General features: G+C 38.7%; 1 protein-coding gene and 1 pseudogene across 1 annotated transcript; both read right to left on the reverse strand.

Annotated features, from left to right (window-relative positions):
* Positions 1-9,759: 9,759 nt before the first annotated feature.
* Positions 9,760-11,801, reverse strand: LOC130463904 (replication protein A 70 kDa DNA-binding subunit B-like; annotated as a pseudogene).
* A 331-nt stretch (positions 11,802-12,132) lies between these two features.
* LOC110780739 (uncharacterized) lies at positions 12,133-17,081 on the reverse strand. Its single transcript, XM_056833187.1, has 5 exons — positions 16,778-17,081; positions 16,344-16,689; positions 15,483-16,203; positions 15,209-15,290; positions 12,133-15,116 (listed from the first exon to the last, which is right to left on the reverse strand). The coding sequence occupies exons 1-5, from the start codon at positions 17,079-17,081 to the stop codon at positions 12,133-12,135; spliced, it is 4,437 nt and encodes a 1,478-aa protein (XP_056689165.1).
* Between the last annotated feature and the right edge of the window lie 1,144 nt (positions 17,082-18,225).

Consider the following 18,225-nt stretch of genomic DNA (forward strand, 5'->3'; position numbering starts at 1 on the left):
TTCCAGTACTGCTCTCTACACTGATCAGCAGTGTAGAGGTCGACTCGCTCTTGCTCCAACTTCCGAATGTACTCGTCCTTTTCCTGGAGCTTCAGCCGAAGAACAGGCACCTTATCAGCTTGCTGCTGGATCAGCTCCCGATGCTTGACAAAATGGCAGAGCCTCAACTCTGCCTCTTTGCTCTCCTTATCGGCCGCTTCAAATTTAGACTTCATCTCCTGGAAGAGTCTATCTTTTTCTTCAAGTTCGCTAGCGAACTTAGCGGCCATATCCTTCTTTTCAGCATCGAAGGAAGCGATCTTCTCAGCATCTTCTTCAACTCGGAAGATAAGCTTGCCAACCTCGGCCCCGATCTTCTCAGCAGACTCTCTAGCCTCGCGACTATACTGAAGGTATAGTTGCTTGACTTCCACAAGCTCGCCGAGGAGTTGCCCAGCCTTCTGGTCCAAAATAGGAATATCCCGAGCGTAAGCCTCACGATATTTCCTCAATTGTTTCTCCTCAACCGAGCTGCACTCGGAAGCGAACGAGGACCAGAAAACAGCCTGGGAACGAGGGAAAGATGAGCAAAAATAGGGAAAGCATAAAACAAAAACACAACTCAAAGAGAAAAATCCAGCAATTACCTCGTTCAGATAGTACTGGGCCATCATAGCCGGATTCCTCTCTTCAGCCCCAGGAACCCTCCACTGCGGGTTAGCACGAAGCAGATTCTCCCGAGCAGCTTCGGGGCCCACCAAGGATCCCACGTGAGCCAAAGGGTCCTCTCCCAAAATCGGAGCCCTGGCATACCGAGCCATCGCCTCCCTTACTTCTTCGGGGATCCGCTTCAGCGGAACATCCGAACAGGGATCAGCATGGATCAGCCTATCCAAGGCCGAGGTGGAAGTAGAACCCAAAGTCGAGTGGCGCCTCTTCCTTGTCAGACCTTGCTCGGGTTGCTCCTCCTCTCCAGCAGAGGGAACCTCCTTCTGAACCTCGGGAACCGCAGCTTCGGGGCCCGAGAGATCCACCATCTCCTTGTCTGGACTCTTCTCTCTTTCGAAGGGAAGATCAGCAGACTCCTTCTTCTCCTCAGCTACCTCAGGGACATCCGAGGCAGGAGCAAAATCGGCTTCAATCGCCTCCACCACCTCGGTGATATCCTGGATTTCGACCCCCAAAGCAGCAGATGGCTTCAGTGGAGAGGGGATGACATCTTCCTCGATCAGCGGCTGGTCCACGGGTGGCGGTTCAGCAACCACCACACTCTTTAACTTCTGCCCTGGCAAGGGCATGAAGTGAAGAAGGTTCTTTGGAGGAGGCATGACTTCCGAAACCGCTTCCTACAGGGCAAGCGCTCAAAGATCAGTTTCGGAAAAACAGAGAACGGACTACAAAAAACTCCAAGTCAGAACAAATACCTTCTCCGAGGACTGAGAAGCCTTTGCTTTCTTCGGATGCGCGGAAGGCCTCAAAAGAGTGCTACCCTTCCTTTTGCGTTGATCCTAAAAAGGGGAGACCAAGGGTCAGCAAATGTAAAAGAAGAAAAAGGAAGAAATAAAGAAAAAAGCGTGAAGTACCCAGTTCCTAGATAAAGAGATATCTATCCGAGCCGGAGATGAAACCGAAGGAACGGCACGCGGCACAGCGTCAGTCCCAGGACCCTAAAAAGATGGTCCAGGACCAAGACGTTAGCCGACGGCCAACCAAAAAGAAAAAGACAAACGGAAAACCGAGCCTATAAACAAACACTCACCGGATCCGAAGTTGTCTTCAACACAGGAAGCACAACCTTCACAGGAACAGCTTCAATAGAGGAGGCGGAATCCCACGGATCAGCTCGAACTTCGGATATCCGAGCAACCCCCGAGGGAGACAACACGTAATCCTTCAGGCGAGGATTACGAGGATTATCTTTTCCGAACTTGTACTCGGGAGCCGGGTCGTGAATAGTCTTCAAATCCAAAGAAATGCCCAACTTCTTAGGATCAATGCAGCTAAAGCCGTACTCTGCAAAAACAAAGCACAAAATATGTCAGCAAAACGAAACAGGAAAGAGAAGGACAAACTCACTGAAAAATCGGTCTCAGCCGAAAGACACCTACCCCTGTCAAAAATCCTGCTGAGACCGGCAACAGCAAGAATGTCCTCCCGCAAAATGTAATTAAGGTTCGGGAGCCAGCTAGACGGCAGTCGATAATTATCCTCTTGAGCCAAGAACCACTGGAGGAGATCCACATAGTGGCGATGATTCCGATCCGGAGCTGCCACACCCCTCATATCAGGATCACGAGCCACGAACCACTTCGGAGGACGATAAAAATTGGGATGCTTCGGATCCGTCGGCACACGAACGAGCAACCACTCCGTCTTCCAATTGTGGTCAGAGCTAAGGTAAGGGTACGCCGTAATGTAGTTCGGCTCCCCCCTCTTTCGGGACTTTTTGTTGACGATGGTCCACCAACCATACCCATCACCCTTGGAAGCATGGTTGAGAACCAGATCGTGAAGATCCCGAAAAATAGCGACAGAGCAAGGGAAATTGACAAAGTCACACACCCATCTAAATCCGATTATGTGCCTCATAGATTTGGGTGTGAGCTGGGCCAAACTAATGTTGTACGACACCAAAAGCTCGGATACGAACGAATCCAAAGGAAAGCGGAGACCATTCTCCAAATGATGAGTGTACACGGAAATGAACCCTCTCGGTGGATGAGTCACCCGAGGACGCTCTTGTTCAGGAAGCTCGCACCAGTACCCCAAGGCGTGCTGAATTCCGTATAGCTCCTCGGCCTTCCGATGATAATTCCCCAACTTCGCTTCCACCAACCAGTCACCACTGACCGATTTCTCCAACGGACCGTCGATCTTGGTGGTCTCGTGCAAAATTGAGGCATACCTGCCCTTCGGATCAGCTTCCGTCCTATGAACTGGAAACTCGGGGTAACGACGACGAGCACCCGAAGAACCAGCTCTCTCACCAGAAGTTGCGCGTTCAGACACGCTAGACCCACCAACTACATCATCTTCGGAAGCATCCCAACCAATCGAACGCTTCTCCACCGGCCTCGCCGAAGGCCGACCCCTCGAAGTTTTCGGTAACCTCCCCGAAGGCACGTTCTCCCTCTCACTAGAGGAGCCAACGACGAACTTGCTTTTGCCCCTATTCTTTGCCATGGTCGCGAAATCTCGGTCTAGGGTTTAGATTGAGGGGTAGAAGGAAGAACGAAGAAGAAAGGAGAATTCAGAAACAAATTACCTTTTTCCGAAGCGGAATTCGCCGATAAAACGAACAACACAAGTTCCCGAAGTCTAAAGCTGGCCGAATTTCGTAGATCTGAAGAAACTTAAAAACTGCGATCGCCAGAATTTAGAGAGAGAATGGGTTTGAAAGAAAGAGTAAAAAGTTCGAAAAGAGCAAAGAACCCAGTATTTATAGAAAAGAAAGGGAGCGCATCAACTTCCTCAACCCACGATCTCCACGACACAATACAACTCCCAACACTTGTCATCAATGCAAATCATCCCTTTTCAAAAAAGAGAGGGAACTTTCGGACTTCTGACAGCTGGAAACCCACCCATTTAATTCTAAATGGACCGGGTCTGGGGGGCATGTTGTTTGGGCTCCCAATTGATTCTCAATTGGGCCACTAAGTCCAAAGCCCAATGGCTCTAAACAAACAGCATCAAACCTACCAATGGCTAATCAGCCATCCATCAAGGCCCAAGGCCCAAAAGCAATAAATGACCTATGGGCATTTATTATGCAAACACTATAAATAGGCCGCCAAGGCTCACACCTCAAGGTACGTCCAATTTATCGCCTTAAGACTACTCTTCTAGAGAACTTCTCTCTAGAATCCGAGCATCGTTCTTACTTAGGCATCGGAGGGGCTTTCCTCGGAAACACCCCCGAGGCTAGTGACCTTGCTCTTGTGCAGGTGAATTCGGACTCTACTCATTCAAACAAGCAAGATCTTCAACACATACGAAAAGGCCTTCATTCGAAGCCCATAGTTTCCATCTTTACAACACCGGAACATCATTTAAATTATCTAAATGTGAAATTGAACTCATTTTTTAACACGTCAAAGAACACACTTAGATCATTCCATAGACGTATTAAACGCTCAACTACGAGTTTGGGTCGTCGAAGTATGAAGCTGAAAGGGCGATGAGGTGTAATTTTGTCAACAATGTGTTTTAAAGAAATTTGATTTTCATGTACAACATTCATTCGACTTACTCGAAACAATTGTTTTTTTTTCTTATAATGGTTGGATCACGAAAGCATAGATACTTCAAACCATTCACCAAGACATTATACTTACCTAAAATCCAATTTAGATTATGTTAAGTGATGCGGAAAATTCTAAAATAAATCTAAATATAAGTTTCATTTACTTTGGTCTTCTTTTACTTATCCAAAGTGAAGATATCTCTATTATATAAAGGAACAGCTGAGGGCGTTTTGGTAACATCATTTTTCGTGTCCCCATTTAAAAGGACTACAATACCCTTGCATCTTCACAAAGCTAACAGTTTCCTGTGCGGCGCATCAGCTACCTTACCCCCATTTTCTTCAACCTAAAACATTAAACCCCCAATTTCTCTCCTATTTTTTTTCGCTCTAATTTTTACCCCAATTTCTACAATTTTCTTCCCGAAATATGCTTCAAATATGCATCAACCAAACATTCAGCATAATGGAAAGGGAAGTAACAAATGGATCGAAACGACGAACGAGAGAATCAGAGTGAAGTAAAAGAACAAGGTCAGTAATGGTGGATTTTTCTAACAATTTAAGCATTTTTTCTTTAATTTTGTTGATATTTGTTGATTTTCTTTTTTATTTTCGATTTTTCAAAAATTAACTATTTCGATTTGATTTATAAGTATCTTAATTTCTTTTTTGCTGTGATTTATAAGGATATTTGTTGTTTTTCGATTTTTCAAAAAATAATGATTTCGATTAGATTTTGGTGAAGAAAATGATAATGGAAGAGAGAGAAAGGCATATGGGATTTCATACGCTTTATACCTCACCGGTGCCTCGTCCAACATTTTATCCAATTCTACCATTCTAACCATCTCACTCACTTCCCCTTTTTCGGTTTCATACGACAAACCAGAAGCCGAGAAGTAGAAAGAGAATAACTATGCAAGCCCCATTTCAGGCTTTTGCTTAATCATTGATTAATTGATTTGGCAATTTCATTTTTTTTTTTTGGAAATGTATGGAGTTAGATGATCAATTTACCTGAATGTTTTGTTTTTTTGCAGGGATGGATTTTGCAAAGAAAGAGTACGCATTTCTAAAGGAGATTGATATTAGCTTGCATAATCTAGGATGTCATGTGAACGGAAAATGGAAGGCTAATGGTCCTGTCATCTCAACTGTTAACCCTGCTTACAATCAGGTATAAACCATTTCTTGAATTTATGTCATTTGTAAAAAGCAATTGACAAAGATGGATTTTGTTTTATCATCTGGGTGAGTAGATTGAAATTAGAGCAATCTATTCTGTACTATACTGTTGAATTGGGTTTTGATTGTCTGATTTATCACCTTTGTTTGTATGTTGGGTTGTAATTTTATCATGATTTTCAGACCTTAAGTTTTAGGTTTTTGACTTTTGTTGTGACTTCATCGTTATACCACCTTCTTAAAGTTTTGGTTTTTGTCGTAATTCTGTGAATCATACACATGTTTCAGCCACAAAGAAAGTTGATGTTGTTGATCAGTTGATGGGATGAGGGGCAAGGTGGAAGTAGTTTACTAGAGAAATATGTTGTATTTTGTTGGTGTTTTACTGTTTTATATGTTTATATGCTAAACTAGAAATTTGCTGATTATTGGTATGTTTTTGGGGCTTTATTTTAGAATTTCGGATTTAATTGAAGTTGTTGATGTTTATTTTATAGCGTTGATGCTGAATTGGTTACCTGCTTCATCTTTGAATTTCGTCGTTTTTTTATTGAAATAATTCATATTTTCGTTAAAAATGGACTTAATCTGATCTGGTTTTTGCTGTAATGTGGGATAATTGAAGTTATCGTGAATTTATTTCTTCAAATTCGTCTGGATTACTGAATTTTAGTCAAGTGAGGTTTCGTACAAATGGGTGACTCGATTTTTTGTGCAAATTTAGGAAATTCATGGGTAATTAAAATTATGTCTCATGATTATGCTATGAAAAGTATTAATTTGTCTCCTCAAATTCAATTAGAATTAGTTCATTTTAGTTAAGAGAAGTTTTTTGCATAATTGGGTGAATCAATGCAAATTTTGTAATTTAATGGATAACTATGAGTTCTTATTTTCGTCAAACATGGAGTAATCTGATCTGGGGTTTGCTGTAATTTGATTTTTGGATGATGGGAAATAACCTAAAGTGGGTAATTGAATTATGGCTCATGATTATGCTATGTGAAGTACTGATTTGTTTCCTGAAATTGGTTTGTTTTAGTTAAGTGAAGTTTTTCCACAATTGGGTGACTCTATTTTTTCGTGCAAATTTAGGAATATTGTGGATGACTATCCTATTGTTTTGTGCAAATTCCTAATATTAAAACACATGTTATATACTACTAAGTTGCTCATATAAGTTTGCTAAATTGTGAATTCTGTGAACGAAGGATAGTTTGATCCTTTATTTGTGCTGATTTGAGGTTAAGAAAACTTAATTAGTTTGGGATATTGTATATTTTTTGAGGTGATTTTGTTGAATTAAATGGTTCAGTATTTTTTATTTATCATGTTTGATGTGCTAATTTGATTGGTCTGACCTTCTGATGAAGCAGATTAGCTCCCTTTGACTTTGTAAACTATTATTCTATTTGTTTGGGGGGGGGGGGTTGATGCTCAATTACGCACTCTTCAATCCCAATTTATCAACTATCATCACAATCTAAAGTATTTATCTTTCTCTGTGTGTGTCTCCCGCTCTCACACACACAATTATGATATTTAATGTATATATCTTTTTTAAATCTGGGTTTCAGTTACGACAAAGAAGCTGTAGAAATCAGCGCAAAGCTGCTTGGGAAACTACACTGCCCGGAACACCAGAATTATAATCCAGAATTCTACACTGCCTGGAACTATCGGAAACTTGCTGTTGAGTATTTTCTGAGTCAACCCAGTTCCGGTCCCGTCTCTATTTTGAATGAGGAACTCCGCGTTGTAAGTGTTCCATTTTACTTTCATAGAAACCAGTGTTGTTTTTCTTCTGTTTTTCCCGACAGCAGCTGCTGTGATCTACTGCTGTCTTAGCATTACTGTTGCTAGGTTGTTCTATTTTTGCTGCAGTGTTTTGTTTTTGTTAGGGTGCGGTCTGTGCACCCTTCTTTGTTGGTTGTTGTTTCTTTCCTTGATTGGTAGCCCAAAGCTTTTGATTACAATGAAGTCCGTGCTAAGTCCAAATCCAGTTCCGTTTTATTGTGACAACAAATATTGCAAGGTTTCAGAATCCTGCCAAATTAAGGAAATTTATACTGTTGGATGAGAAGTACACCCCTGTCTTCTCCAAACTGCCTAAAAATACCCCTGAGATACACTCTCAAATGTGCATCACTCATTAGATGGTTCGGCGCTATTTTGTTCTTATGTGAATTTCGTTCTTCATTTCAAGATATCTAAGCCTTTTCCGTGCTTGAATGATGCAGAATCAATGTGTAAACTCAGAGAAGACTCATTACTCAGGCACCGTAAATGATGTTAAAGCTATTGTAACTGATGTTATGAAAATAAAAGGAGTTTCAGGCATCCAGAACCTACATGTATGGAGCTTGACGAACACAGATGTTATCAGCACTTTACACCTCCGGATTTCATCAGAAGATGATCAAGCTGCAACAAAAGCACGTGTCATGCACGTACTTGAGGATTCTGGGGTAAAGGATCTGACACTTCAGGTAGAGGGTGTCAAGAATTTGTAGTTGTTATTTGTAAAATAAGAAGTGTAGCTTAAACTCTTACAGCGTGGTTAGTGATTGCTGTCATTAATTACAAAATTTATGTTCTCAAATAATCAAATTGACATTTCATTTTCAATTGAGAAATTGAGAATGGTTTAAGATGTTTTGGAGTTTGGAAAGGTAGACCACCTTTTCCATTGGCTATATTTGCCTGATTAGGAGAATGTAATTCAACATAGATTAGGAGTATATATTTGGATTTTGGTTGTTAGTTGTGTTTTAAGGATTAATGGGTGGAAAGGAAGGTAAGTTCTGGTTTTTTTCTTCTTCATTGATGGGATTAGTTCGGGTGCACTTGGGCCAGTTGGCTATCGTCAATGTCAACTTTTGTTCAATTTAAATTAGGTGATTTTTAGGAGGTTCTTATCTAAGTTATGTGATAAAGGAAAGGGTCTGACACAATGTCATAAAAATGTTATTTTGTGATGTTCACATATGGTTCTTCACACATTACTCTTATATTATGTATTTCTCCCTTTTTAAAATTCTTTTAAGATAAAACAAAAGAATTATGAAACTTTTGTGTTATATGTTAATATTGATGATTTGATCTTGATTTTAAAGTATGTTTTCTTAAGGGGATCAAATTTGCTTTTTTATTCGCACGCATCGCGTGCATATAAGACTAGTATGAAGATAAGTCAAGGAAAAACAGTTCAAGGCAAAGGGATCAAGATTTGAAGGTGCTATTTAGATGGGAAATTGAAACTATTATAATATTTATTGTATTTATGACACTTGTAAATTAAAGTTCCACCATCAAATTATTAAAACACAAAGGATTTATCTTATGCACACTTCTTAACAATAAATCATTCAAGTGTTTTTATTAAAACGGTTAAATAACTTTGTATGCTTGATCGATATATCATTTTGCATTTGCATGAGATAGACCTTGTGATTTATGGTTTATGACCTTGAATCGAGTAAATAGGTCAAATTGAAAATCTAGTAATATAGGATTGTGAAGTGATTCACCTACCTATACAAAATATATTATCATCAAGTATGACATGATTTCTATTATGAAACTATAATTCTACTTTAGGCCATATAAGGTGTCCTAACTTATTTGGTCATTCCATAATCCCAAACATGTTACCTCAAATCTCACTCAAAAAGTACACTACTATCCATCCTCATTAGAGTGAAGTTCAACCCAAATTAAGCAAGTTACAAAGTTAAAAACAACTTTCTTTTCAGAAACAAGTCAATCTAGAACTCGTCAATCGGAAAGCATTTTATCTTTGAATTGTCTTTCACGTAAGACTTTTATGGTGTCACTAATCGGGGTGATTTCCACAACCTTAATGGAGCGATTTAATACCAAAATCAAGTTAATTAAAGACCTACTACCAACCTTATTTTGAGTTATCCAACATTCTCTTTCCCTTCACCCATTGAAATTGGCCAAATAGGATAGACCACCTGTCAGAACTACGTAGGATTTTGATCCAGCAGTGGATTCCTAACTTATGTGACAACTTTTGTTAGGCGATACTGCAAATGACGTGGTGATTCGAGTGGATTGAGGATAGGTTGATCGTGAGTCATTTGGGGGACAATGATACAATATTGTATACTAGTATTTTATGCACGCGATGCGTGCGTGAATTTTAGAAACTTTATTGTGCCTATTATTTCATGCACATCATTCGCAAAGTCCATATTTTGCAACATTGAGGTCATACAATACTCGTAGCCTTACATGACGAATTTAAAGCTATTAAAAAAATGTAACATTATTTTGATACAGCTAACATATCCCATTGGAAAACCAAAATTGAAGTACATACAAAATAGTAATTATCACTTTCTTTTTTTGCTCGCAATATATTTGTTTAACCACATGCACTCCTCCGCCCAATCGATATGCAACACATATCCAACCGTATACGAATGTTCAGGATTAAAAGCTTCAATTGGTGGATGTAGCACCCATGAAAAAGCTTTGTTTCCGAAGCATGCAAATACTTTTTCCATCACTCGATTACGTCCATTAGGCTGCATGAACGATAAAAAAAAAAATCAAATGTAAAATCAACATGAGTTAATTTTTTTTTAAACAATTATGTTGTTAGAGTATTAGATTGAAACCTGTTGAAGTACTGATTTTATTTCAGTAGCTAAACAACCTAAGAGGTGTTGTGCAAGATCGTGTAATATTGTGACTTTCAAATTACCACTTTTATCAAATATGGTAAGTCGAAGAAGCAACCTATAAAACGAAATTAAATCAATTTATTAATATAGATAAAAATCAATATATAATGTGTGTTTAAGTATAAAAAATATTTAGATAATTACCTTGGGATAGTTACAGTGTTGGTGAGATTGCAGGATTGACATTTTTGTAGTCCTTGAAAAATGACAACCTTTTTTAGACAACGATTGCATGCCTCATATATGATGTTATCAACACTATCAACGCGACATGCATATGCAGCAACTCGACAATATTGAACCTACCAAAAAAAAAAAAAAGTTAGACAATTAAGTACATAATATCGTATTTTGTTGACAACACTTAAACTTCAAGGTTAAAAATGATACCTTTCTCACGCTAGAGAATTGAGATAATCGGATACGGGGAGTGTTAGAAATGTCAATCGAAGACTTTAACGAAAAAGTCGACGAACGAAACCAATCTCTCCTTATATTTGCCAGTTTTTCCGATTTATACCTATACGTGAAAAAAGTTATGATCATAATACTTAAGGTTATGTTGTACATGTATTTGGCGAAATTGTACATACCATGTAGATAAGGATGTTGTTTTTTCATTAACCGGGTTAACATAAACCCTAGTGTGGTATCCCGTGGAAAGATATGTACCTGTTTGTATTTATCAATTAGAAATATTATCACAGGTGGATATTATACTTTAAACTACATATTACAAAGACAACATCTACAAAATAATTTAATTTGGATGATGTACCATAGAAGCTCTTGACATGCAGACCACATGCTACAATGATTGGACAAATGTCAACATGATTAAGATTTTCATCAAGAACATGCACAAAATCATTCCAAAGTGTTAATTTAATAACAGTCCAGCTGCAAGTAGAAATGAAAACAATATTAAGACAAAATATTCGAAATACAGGTAAATTCGATAAGTAATTAACATTATAATAATTTAGCGGACTTACGTTGTATCCATTATTGCTACGTCTCGCTTGACTGAATCCACACCAATATTCTCAACTGGTGAAACGTATAGGACCAATCCCATTGCATCTAAAACATCATCAATGTTTCAATTAATAAACGACATATGCATGATAACTGAATATTGAAAAAAGGCAAACAAAAGTACCATAAACTCTATCGGTACAGTCGATGTGACAACTTAATCGGTTCAACTGAACCAAATTATAGTGGAATGAAGGTATGGAAATGTCATCCTCCTCTTCACGTATCACATTTGTTTCTTCTTTAATGATCATCTGTTTCCAATTGGGGACAATTTTGTTTTTCCCTTCAGCAAATATCACTCGTACAGCAAGGAGTATATAAATGAATCCCTCTTGAAACCGTCCTACAAACTTTTCAATCGCGGGGCCGAAAATATTTCACTGTATGCCCTCACCCTACAAAAGGAAACACATGCAAAGTTATGATATAGTTCAGATTCAATGAAAATTTAAATGAAGCATAAGGTCATTTACCTCAACATCGACAAAAAGCATTTTCCATGTTTGCTTGGTTATTCCTTTATGGTTGTAGTTGAAAATATCATAATTGCGAATCAGTCGGGCTCGTACATCATATCGTTGTACCCCGCTAGGATATAAATGCTCAAAAGTTGGATAATGGTACTCTGTCATCCTGTAAAGTTAGTTCAGTTCAAAATTAGAATTACATAAACCAAAATTCACAATGTATGAATAGGTATATCACATGAAAAGAAAGCTATGTACATGAATACATTTAATTACTCCGATATATAAAATTCACATCTCTCAATTCGTCTGTAGTTATATCATAAAGCAATTATTATTATAAAAACTACTCAATGTGAGTACAATAACGTTTATTATAAAACTGGGAAATAAAAAACAATACTTTAATTCCGTATCTCTAATCATAAGACAACAAAACTTCTTTGTACACAATATTTTTAGTGAATATGCCTTCACAACCTTGAACCTTTCCCTTTTATACCACGATCTTTGTCGTGTTCTCTGAAATTCCTCGTGATAATGCCACATATAGCTGGCCGTGGCTAAATACATGATCGGGGAGGTATATCCCAACATGTGGAATAGTTTGTCCCTGAGACTTGTTGATAGTCAAGGCAAAACTCAACTTCACAGGAAATTGCTTTCTGACCATCTCGAATGGCAATTTAATATCTTCAGCAGTTTTCAAGGGAATTCTTGGCAAAAACACTCTGTTCCCCCTAGAATGTCCGGTTAATATCTCAGCATCAATAAAATTGTCCTTTAATGAATGGCAAAGAAACCGTGTTCCATTGCAAAGACCATGTTTAGGATCAATATTTCTCAAAAGCATTAAGGGTACCCCAGGTTTCAGGGTGAGAGCATGGGGAGGCAATCCCGACGCAGAAATCGAATTCAAAAACTCTTGTTGGTACAAATTTCTCTTATCTTCAGGAACAGAATCAAACGAATAATACGTTTTTCCTTCTCCGAGAAACTTTTCGACAACCTTATTATTTATTCTATCAGCGTCTTCGTTCAGGGGTGTGATGATCGCCCTTTCAACTATAAAATTTCCATCACCAACATGCTCACTTAAACTTGGAAAGATTTGGTCGATCAAAGCCTCGATCGAACTATCTGCCACTGTTGGTATAATCATGGCAGTTGGTAACCTTATCATCTGATCTGAAACAGTAGGTTCATTACCGTTCCCAACAGAGAGTAAGAAATTAGCAAAGCCGTTATCATCAATTGATCTCATATTTTCTCTCAAACGCAAAATACGAATATGTCTCCACATAGGGGACCTGAAAAAAGATGCGTCAATCATTTGAGCTCTAGTTCCGTTTCGAACCACCGGTAAAACCTGTCTGAAATCACCACCGAACACAATAATTTTTCCCCCAAACGGCAAGTCATTCCCCATTAAATCCTTGAGTGATCGATCAACAGCTTCAAATTGATATCTGTGTGTCATTGGGGCCTCATCCCATACGATAATGGCAGAATTTTTTAGGAGAATTGCAGTTTTAGAACGTTTGGTAAATGAGCAAGTTGATGAGCTGTCTGGATTAAGTGGAAGCTGAAAAGTCGAATGTGATGTTCTTCCCTGGTGCAACAACGTTGCTGCAAATCCAGATGTTGCAGTGGGGATAGCTATTTCGCCTCTACTCTTTACAGTAGCAAGAAGGGCTCTGTATAAAAATGTTTTTCCGGTTCCCCCAGGACCATCGACGAAGAAAGAACAGCCAGCCTTTGAAATGACAGCATTCATTATTGTGTCGTATGCAACTTGTTGGTCACTATTGAGAGTGCCAACGCATGCCAAATCCTCATCTGGAACCGGAACAGAAAAGTACTCTTCCATGATAGAAGGAAGCTCGTCAATGTCATCAGTACATTCAGGTAAGCTTGGCAACTCCGTGTAGTCAGAAATCCTTTTTCTAAGTGGTCTTAATAACCTATCTATGTCTTGCAAAAGTTTGTTAGTGAGGAAAACATAATTACTTGTTGTGTTTGAGGCTAGATAATCCTCAACCATGTAAGGGAAAAACTCATCCCAGAGTGCTCGTAATCCAGTTGGTTGACAGTATACCAATATGGTTGCAAGTAACCGACGTAATGCAGATGGCATTCGTACTGAACATGCTTCTAAAAGACATTGACGAATGCTTTCGTCATTTTCGATTAGACCGAGGGCTTCAGCTGCAGCCCTGAATGTAGGGTGTGTGACGCCATTGATCGTTCTTAAATGTTCGAACGATGTACGCTCCCTCACATGATTGAGTAACATTCTCAAATAAAATCGTTCTCCTTCCAATGGTGAAGCTACATACAATCGACCCATAACTCGTTGTGTACTTTTTCTCTTCTGCCATTCACGTGAACTCGTTAACCATCTGTAATGCTCAGGAAATTCTCGATAAAGATATTTCCTTGCATTTGGATCGACTGAATTCATCTTGAAAAATTCAGTGAGCATCGTCTTAGAGTTTCTTGGGTTCGCTAACACGCTTGAGATTTGCTGGTTCCCTTCGAACCTCACTTGATGCATGTTTGGCAAATGAACCTGCAAACGATCTACGGCAGGACAGATTCTAGTCATGGGGAATTTGTAAAGTTTCCACATAGCTTCGGGTGCACAAATCCACCGTGCATCGACATATTGTGCAATCTCATCTCCGTTATGAACTTCCATTGAAACTCTATCTGAACCCTTATGGATGTACTTATACAGATATTTGACACACTTGATGCTGCTGCATATCTCAATATTGATGTGACAATCGTACTTTAAGAGCAAAAATGGATTATATGGGACTACCCACCGATTATCTACACGAACTCGTGAATTCTCACGCAACGGTACTGCTGGACGATCTTGTGGACGACGGTAAAGAGGATATGAGTCATTTCCTTGCTTTGTATCATTGGAGAATTCCTTAGGGAATCCTTTCTTACAACTTCCTTGTTTCATACACGGGGATTTGTGGTTGAGAACACCACATGGGCCATGAATCATGTGTTTAAGAACTACCTGATACAATTTTGGTTCTTGTTGTTCATCAGGAATCACTGCTCTCACAATCTTATCAAAGTCATCCGGAGTGGTTAGCTTGTCATTTTGATCAAGAATTAATAACATATGAACATGTGGAAGACCCCTCTTTTGGAATTCAATCACATATACATAAGCAACAACCGTTCCGAGGACGCCCCTTTCTAGAACATCCTTTTTCAACTCTTCAAGTTTAGCATGAAAAACCCGTGTCAGCAGATCTGGACGATCGTTTGGAACTTGTCCGGCCAACAATTCTGATTGTATCTCTGGCCAAGATGGATTGCATGTCATTGTAAGAAATATATCGGGCTTGCCGAACTTATGAACCAATGCCATGGCATCTTGATACCTCTGGTGCATATCTCTTGGACTTCCAACGAATGAAGACGGTAGTATGGTCCGTCGTCCAACATTTTCTGCAAATAGACATTATATGGACAAACTTTATTGCATGTGAAACAATGTATGAATTATTGAGTATAATCGATTAACTTAAATCAATATGGACCTGTGTTATGCTCTCCAGCATGTAAAGAATCCTCTAAACCCTTGTACAAATCAGCACATATCTTATCTTGGTTGAGTGCAATCTACCTCAAATTATTGGCTTGCATTTTCACACAGTTATCGACAACAAATTGTTGCAGTAGACGACCGCCTCTTAAGATTAGAGAATCAAGATGTTGCCGCATCTATAACACAAAATACTTGTTTTGGTCATAAAGGTCTAAGTATATGATTTTTAGGATAAGGCTTAAAAAAGAGTTATTAGAAATATGCACCTGAAACATGTATGCATAGAATTCCCGGCACGTCAACTTTTTACCAGTGGAACTTCGACTGTTTAAATCCCAGCCGTAAGAACCATAAGGGAACAGTAGAGGATACTGCAGTGGGTCATAATAACCGGCAGTGTCTTTGATATAACTTAGTTGCCCAGTTACTGACTCTACCATGATGTCCCTATCCTTCAAGTTGGAAATGTCATCACCTCCAACGACAACTGCTGCTACTTGCGAAGCTGTCGGCATCGAGTATTGATGTTTATTTGTAGGTTGCTCTTTGATGACAAATTTGCAATCACTTAAGTCACTACGCTGAGCAAGATGGCGGAGATTGTGGACAAAAGGATTGTGAGCATTCAAAATATTCTTGATTCTGTCGATGACATCGAGGCGTAATGATGAATTCTCTGCTGCACGATTTTCATTTTCATGCTCAGTATCATAAATGTAGAGTTGAAGAAATCGAGGACGATCTCCTTCGTTCAAAGGTAAGAAACCTCCAATACGATGGTAAATTGAACCTTGTGCACGGAATGTGTAAACGCCTTGACGTGCATTTGCTAGTTCGTCATCTAAATGAACTCCCATTGAAGTGAATGAAAAGACGTGGTTGTACTTACGGATGTTTTGCCTAAAATGAGCCCCATATTCCGATTGATCAGAATATAAATCAAGCATATCAGAGGATAATGGAAAATCAGGTAAGTTGACCTTCCCACTTAAGCAACATAGTTCAGGAGATTCACAATGGAAAAGTCGTGCTTGGCAATGCGGACATGTTTTCATGGGTGGCAAACTGAATATAGGAACCCCTTGACTCTCTTGGTAATTTCTTGCACAATTTTTATAACCTGTTACGTTCTCCCTACTTTCCAGACCCTTATATCATCAGAAATGGGGTTTGATATGTTGTTGGTGTCGATTGCACGACTTTCACCGACATTGAATAATATGCCAGGCATGCGTATTTCATTTTCCGCCTCAACAAAGCGCGGGAATTCCCCATCGTCTGAAGTAGGGTATGGTATACGTGCATTGGTTGTACTGCTCTCGCCAACACAAAAGAATCGATTGGGCATACCGCTTGAGTTTGATGTTGGGTCTGGGATGGTCACAGTGGTTGCGCTACTTTCACCGACACTAAAAAACCGATTTTCTAGATTTGCCCGAGTATCGAGTAAACGAAGTTCATCAATAGGTTGCACTGCATTATCAAATCATGTTTTTGATTGGTTAGGTAAGTTGTCATGTTTACATACTTAAAATGAATTGATTATGTTCAGATTTCTTACTTTCACGCCTTTCATATCCAGTCGTGACATTATGGGCACGATTTGTGATGTCTGTAATAGCCCTTCTAACTCCCAAAGTGTTGGGAGTATTGGTAACAATCACAGGCCCTTCCGAACTTGGAGTTTGAGGTTGGCTTTCAGGAGTACCTATAACATCTGATTGGTTTTCACATGCATAGCTGAGTCGCCTTTTTGCATTTTGACGATCTCTTTGTTCTGGAGTGAGTGATTTTCTCTGTTGTCTTTTTTTATCCCTCCATATCGACCTTTGATCTTGCATACATTGATCTCCGTTCTCGTCCATTATGAAACTCTAAAACTACACATTAATTTGGTTACTATAAGTTGTTTGTATTGTAATTTTGTTGCAATATATATATTGATAAATTAAATATTTTATTTTGATGCATTTTTTTTCCTTTTTTGCTAAAACGAACGTATAATTTTAAAATAAATTGAATATTTTATTTTGTTTCCTTTCGCTTTTCTGTTTTACTTAAAGGAAATTTTATATTTAAATTAAATTAAATATTTTATTTGAATGTTTTTTATTCTATGCTTTTCCACTAAAATGAAAGTCAATTTTAGGTAATCAAACATAATTTGTGTTTTTTTTTTTTTAATTTTCGTATTAATATTCTTATAATAACTTTAGGTGATACTCCTCTCGCCATTTGGTTCCGTTTTTTCGTTTTAGTAAAGCTAAAGCCCATTTTATTCTCAAAGCCCAATCCTTTCTATACTTAAGAACGTAAACCCTATCTGATGTTTGTTGTTATCCGCCGTTCCTCTTTTATGTGGAACCTATTTTCATTTGTCTCCTTCCTTTCTCTCTCATCGTTTATCAGATCTCCTTCCTCTCTCATCGTTTATCAGATCTCCTTCCTTTCTCTCCTTAAAGAATGGCGATAAACCTCAAATTTGGTGAAAATATGCGCTCAAATGCCTATCCTTTCAAATTCCGATCAACATATTGCGAAAATACTCAGATCAAGAAATATAAGGTTAATCTCTCGCCTTACCCTCTCCCATCTTTTCTAATTTAACTAATTCAACTCAGATTAAGGGTTTTATGTAAGATGCTGGGCCAAAAATCGCTAATTTAACTAATTCAACTCAGATTAAGGGTTTTATGTAAATTACGCGCAAGTTTTTTTTCTGATTGGAATGGGTATTTAGGATTTAATTTAGCGATTAATTGTTGATTAACTAACTGATTTTTTTGTTTGCATTTTTTGGTTTGCATGTCGTATCAATGTGGAGGGTAAGGTCGCTGGCGTGGCGCTGGCGAGGCGGTGGAGAAGCGATGGCGAGGCGCGGGGCGAGGCGATGGACGATGGTCAGGTTCTGTTTAATATAACTTTGTTTTAATTTGGTGAGATTTGTTGTTACTATTCCAAGAGTACAATTATTTGTATGTTTCTTGAATTTAACGTTAATTTAACCAT

Source organism: Spinacia oleracea, chromosome 1 (genome assembly GCF_020520425.1).
Source record: "Spinacia oleracea cultivar Varoflay chromosome 1, BTI_SOV_V1, whole genome shotgun sequence".
Lineage (NCBI taxonomy): Eukaryota > Viridiplantae > Streptophyta > Magnoliopsida > Caryophyllales > Amaranthaceae > Spinacia > Spinacia oleracea.

What these genes read in the sequence shown, in the direction of transcription:
- LOC110780739 (XM_056833187.1), bottom strand. Translation starts at nt 17,081, where the DNA reads ATGGACGAGAACGGAGATCAATGTATGCAAGATCAAAGGTCGATATGG. An exon ending in TCTATGCATACATGTTTCAG is followed by an intron (nt 15,291 to 15,482) that starts GTGCATATTTCT and finishes AATTTGAGGTAG; the next exon opens with ATTGCACTCAACCAAGATAA. An exon ending in TGCTGGAGAGCATAACACAG is followed by an intron (nt 15,117 to 15,208) that starts GTCCATATTGAT and finishes GTCTATTTGCAG; the next exon opens with AAAATGTTGGACGACGGACC.